General features: G+C 48.9%; 1 protein-coding gene across 1 annotated transcript; it reads left to right on the top strand.

The window, feature by feature from the left end:
• Positions 1-2,155: 2,155 nt before the first annotated feature.
• Positions 2,156-5,018, top strand: LOC123110378 (beta-1,4-mannosyl-glycoprotein 4-beta-N-acetylglucosaminyltransferase). Its single transcript, XM_044530872.1, has 2 exons — positions 2,156-2,436; positions 3,485-5,018. The coding sequence occupies exon 2, from the start codon at positions 3,586-3,588 to the stop codon at positions 4,702-4,704; it is 1,119 nt and encodes a 372-aa protein (XP_044386807.1). The 5' UTR covers positions 2,156-2,436; positions 3,485-3,585; the 3' UTR covers positions 4,705-5,018.
• The last annotated feature ends 408 nt before the right edge of the window (positions 5,019-5,426 follow it).

The raw sequence follows: 5,426 nt of genomic DNA, 5'->3' as shown, positions 1-5,426 counted from the left end.
CACTGCTCGCCGCGGAGGCCTCGGCGAGAAGACTCGAGGTGAGCTCGGGCATGCCAAAAGGAAGAGGCGGCCAACGGAGACATGGACATGCAGCATCTAGCCCGGGCTCGAGCAGGACACGAAGATGGCAGGTCGGGCAGCGCAGACGAGGACCTGCCGGATCCAACAAGGAGTCGAACAAGGAGGTCGGCGATGGGTCGAGGGAGGCCATCATGGTGGAGCAACAACGACGAGCAGGCCGAGCGGCCCACGCCATGGACGGGGTTGGACTGGCAGCGGAGGGAGGCGGCCATGTCGCAGCCGTGAGCGCATAGCTTGGGTCGCGGGCGAGGAGGAGAAGAAGGAGTCCTGGAGGGGCTTGCCGGCGCAATGCTTGTCGGAGCCAGCGGGCAACGCGGGCGGCGAAGGGTGAGGCGCGGCAGATGCAGGGTGCCATGGAAGGCAAGCAGGAGGCGTCGCGCAGAGGGGCGGCGCTCGGCGCGTGGCCGACGTCGAGGAGGAGATCGGGCGTGGGGGATATGGGAACGAAGGATGGGGATCAAGCCGAGGCGCGAGGGGATCGGGGCGAAGCCCTTCCTGGCGCTGGCAGCGGGCGTGCGTTGGCGGCACTGGAGGAGGAACGAGGGGAGGAGAAGGGATCGAGCAGAGCTCTCCCCTGCGACTAGGGTTAGAGGGGTGTAGCTGGGCCTTGGAGGCCGGCTTAGTTGGTCGGGCCTAAGAGGCCGGCTGAGCTGGCTCCTCTCTCATCTCTTCTCTTAAAACAGAGAAAAATAAAGGAAAGGGAAGAAAAGAAAAGGTTAGAGAACGAGTTTGGGCATGGGGATTATTTTCCCGGACTCACAAAATTATGCTTGTTCCGAGAAAATAGAAAAGGTCATGATTGAAAGATGTAAATTCAAACTCATTTGAATTTAATTCGAATGGGTTTGAACTAGGACTTGATAAAAGGAAGGTCCAAAAATGTTGAGGATTTCGGTGGGGCTCCGGAAAATGACGAAATAATTTATTGGACAAAGTTTGAGGTCAAGAAGTGAGATAACAAAGGCATGGGGAATTATTTTGCAAGTGTGTCAAAGGTAATTCCACATCAATGGAATATTTTATAATAGCTCCGTAATATTGGGAGGATATGTTATAAAGAGAAGTCATCCTTCCCTCGATTTAAATGGATCGAAGATCCATACAATTTATTTAGGTGAGTTTTAAAAAGGGGTTGCATGAAGACATGATGCAATGCACATGATGCAAGGATGAATGCAACGAACAAAACAAATCACACGACGAAACTCGGAATAGCTGGAAGTCTACTGGAGCGTCGGTCTCGAGGCGTTACATGATCATTGCCTTGGATATCGTCATAACTATTCGATTTTCTATCAATTGCCCAACAATATTTTGTTTACCCACCATGTGCTATTTCTTGAGAGAAGCCACTAGTGAAATCTACGGCCCCAGATCTATTCTTTATCATATTTGCTTTCCGATCTATTACTTGCCACTTTTATTTTTCCAATATATTTCTTGGACGCCCGAAAAATGTAGGATACAAGACCTGGGACGAACATGACAACCATCTACGACTCCCCACTTGGGTTTACAAGTGGGACGTGGTATCGGAGATGATGAGCGATGTCAATATGATATACGTGCAGTACACCAACGAGATGAATACGCTTACTGCTGAGCTGGTAAACATTGAGATAAACATCACTCATTCTCATGCTCTCATCAAAAACTCGACATCAATATTGTCTTCTTTTGCTATGTTGCAGGTAGAATGTGAGCCATATGGTGCCGGGGATAGATTTAGTGTAGCACACACGATTCATGCTGAATCCGAAGTGCTGGAAAGAAAGGTATCTTTGGGTTATGCGGTGCCCACTGATATGTAATTGTGCGGTTGAGCTTCACTTGCCACATCGTGTGTATCGGTAGTGGGACCGGGTCTGGCTCTCGGGCTTGCCAAGACAGCCTTGCCTGGGCTGTTGGTCACTGGTTCGGCTACAAACATGAGGACTTTTGTCTTGCACGACTGATGAGTTTACCAACCTAGTTGTCACACGGTTGACGCATGCAGAGGATCACGACCCCCGTCCACCCACCCACCCACACCCACCCGGTCAGCCACCTCGTGTTCTTCCTTCCCATACCGTCCCCGTTCCCGAGGACAGGAGGAGTGGAGTGGCAAACATCGGATATCCCCGCAACGCCAAGCCAAAAGCGAATCCACCCCGCTTCCCCTGCTTTCCTCCCTCCCTCGCCTCCCTAATTTTAGCATCATGGAGGGGGGACGAGCGATCCATGGGGGCCGCTGATTAAATGAGGCCAGCAGATCGCGCCGCGCCGTCCGAACGCCCAGACCTCCCCGCCCCCGTCTCCGTCGCGGTCTTCGTCTCCTCCTTCGTCGCCGCCGTCGTCGTCGTCGTCTCCCCCAAGGTGAGACGCGCTCCGCCATCTCTGTTCTGTTCCTCAGCATCCCGCCCTGACCCAGCACGGCCCCTTCCGCCTCTGAGAGAGATATGGAGGGGCGGCAGGCAGCAGGCAGCGAGATTTGGTTGGCGCCTGCCGATTTGCCAAGGGATTTGGTCCGAGCCACCAATCGGGGCGGGGAGTCGCCATAGGCGGCGGCGTGTAGTGTAGGGTAAGGCGGCCTCTCTTGTTTTTGCGGTCACTACGATGCTGTTCTGTTCTATGATAGAAACAGCAAATGGGGGAAAACCGATGGCATGGCATGGCATTGGCAGTGTGATCTCAGTCTCAGGTGCAGTTTCAGTCTGATTTGGGCGACTGCCTGCTTGCTTCTGAATAATGGTAACAGCGGGTGGGAATGCGGATTGGTTTTGGTTGGACACCAAATTGGGCATACAGATGATCCTCGTGTGCAGGGGTGTGGCATTTCAGTTTGATCTGGGTAACAGGGGCTTGCCATCTTACTTGTGCTGCTAATAGAAATACTTGTGAGTTTTGCACATCATGGTCACGCAACCGGGCATAGGGATCATTTGCTTGTGAGAGAGTGGCCATAGCTGTCGGAATCTTGACTACTTTTTATATTGTTGATACATAGGGGTGCCTATGCTGTTGACAGTACACTAGCAGTTAGATCATGCTTCTTGGGGTTTTCTGGCAAGAATGCTGTGGCACTAGATGATGCTGGCTCTGCTCTGGTATTATGCTGCACTTTCATTTTCTTCCTTATTTGGTTGATGCAAATCAGCGAATGCAATAGCAGCTCGTTTATCTTGGCGTGTACTATCAATTTCACGGCTCCATGTCTTGCCCTATATGTATATGAATGTGTACATTTAAAGAACAAGTCAGTTGCGCCACAAATTTACAGAAGGCCGTGTGTAGCTGTAACTCATCCCCATTCTACTTTGTAGACTGAGAATCTTACCTGTATGTTTATTTTGCCGAGGTTATGTCGCTTCCTGTACCACTTCTCCTTGTTTACTTATTTTCTGTTCCCTCTTGCATAATGCAGGTTGCATTCAGCTTCTGATATTGCCGTGTTCCCCAGGAAGAGAGGGTACTTGGGGCACTCTCATATGCTTCTCCAAGACTCGCTCATTTCTTTCCTTGTCAATGAAACAAGACAGTCGCATGGCGGGAAACTCGGTGAATCTGCCTCATGTAACTAGAAGAAGAAGTACTCTGGCTTTCAAGTTCCTGATACCCTTCGTTCTAGTTCTTTCAGTTTCTGTTATTGCTGTCACCCAGTACTTCCAAAGTATCTCCTACTTTCTGCGGCCGCTGTGGGACACACCACCAAAGCCCTTCACCCGTATCCCGCACTACTATGCCCCTAATATGTCCATGCACCAGCTGTGTCAGCTCCATGGATGGGGCATCCTCTCCTCTCCTCGCCGTGTCTTTGATGCTGTTCTCTTCAGCAATGAGCTCGATGTTCTGGAAATCCGCTACCATGAGCTCTTTCCATATGTTGACAGGTTTGTCATCCTTGAGGCGAATGCTACCTTCACTGGCATCCCAAAGTCACTCACCTTCTTTGAAAACCTCAACCGTTTCGCATTTGCTAGCTCAAAGATTGTCTATGACATGCTTCCCATTGGAGAGTTGGATCCTGATTCTCGCCGAATGCCCTTCCTTGTAGAAGCCGGTCACCGCCGTGCACTAAACAACCTGCTAAAAAGATCAGGCATTGCTGTGGGGGATGTCTTGATCATGGCTGATGCCGATGAGATCCCCAGCCCTGAAACCGTGCAGTTGCTGAAGTGGTGTGATGGAATACCACCAATCATGCATCTCGAGCTAAAAAACTACATGTACTCCTTTGAATTTCATGTGGATCAAAACAGCTGGAGAACGACAGCGCATGTGTTCACCGAGCGGACCAAGTATCAGCACTCCCGCCAGACCGACCTGATGCTGGCCGACGCGGGCTGGCACTGCAGCTTCTGCTTCAGGGAGATCAAGGAGTTTGCTTTCAAGATGAAGGCATACAGCCATGCAGACCGGGTGAAACATGACATCTTCCTGAACCCGGACAGGATCCAGAGAGTCATATGCAATGGGGATAACATTTTTGACATGCTACCTGAGGAGTACACGTTTAGTGATCTCTTCAAGAAGATGGGGCCGATACCGAGGTCAGCGTCCGCTGTTCATCTTCCATCCTATTTGATCAGGAATGCGGACAGCTACAGGTTCTTACTTCCTGGTGGGTGCTTGAGACCGGGCTAAATCAGAAGTATCTTGTAACTTGTTAGCCAACAGTATTACTTTTAGATGCAATGTTGTTGTTACTGTGGAAATAGGTGTGTTTTGTTTGATGTGGAGCAGTAATAGTTTTAGATAGGATTGTAGAAACTTTCTGTCTGTGTGTGTGTGTGTTCAAGGAACCATGTGAACTTCAGCTTAGAATTCACCTAAGGTGATACAAAGGTAAAATAGCGACAGGGATCGCCGCCCTTTTGGGTTCATCCTGATGAGCAGGAAGCACATCAATGATGTAATTTGTTCTTGATCTAAATAAGGAGAGAATGATGCCATTGTCTTCTCTACTGGAATCAATGGTACAGGCTACAAAATGCAGAGATACAGAGTTAGCTGCTCTTATTCGATTATATCCTCTGCATTGTTTGCATGCTAATCTATGTCTAGTGTTACCTGAACATTTTTAAATGACAATCTCTAATGGACAAGGGTTTATTTACAGTTTAAACCCATTGGTTTCCCTCTCAAAATAAGAACATCTAACTAAATAATTTACATTTAGTTGTAATCATATATATTAATGGACAAATGTTTATTTACAGTCCATAAACCCATAGTTTTCCCTCTAAAAAAATAGAACATCTAGCTAAATGAAACTTGTTTCAATTCGGTTGTAATCATACAGTTAGTAAGACCATGGCCTACTCTTTTTTTTTTACTTTATCCAGGAAAGGAAAAGCCTATTTTAC

Source organism: Triticum aestivum, chromosome 5B, assembly GCF_018294505.1.
Source record: "Triticum aestivum cultivar Chinese Spring chromosome 5B, IWGSC CS RefSeq v2.1, whole genome shotgun sequence".
Lineage (NCBI taxonomy): Eukaryota > Viridiplantae > Streptophyta > Magnoliopsida > Poales > Poaceae > Triticum > Triticum aestivum.
The sequence above is the reverse complement of the archived record's forward strand: the minus strand, read 5'-3'. Positions and strand labels throughout refer to the sequence as shown.

Bases quoted from the DNA above. Each gene is read 5' to 3' on its own strand.
- LOC123110378 (XM_044530872.1), top strand. From the start codon at position 3,586: ATGAAACAAGACAGTCGCATGGCGGGAAACTCGGTGAATCTGCCTCAT.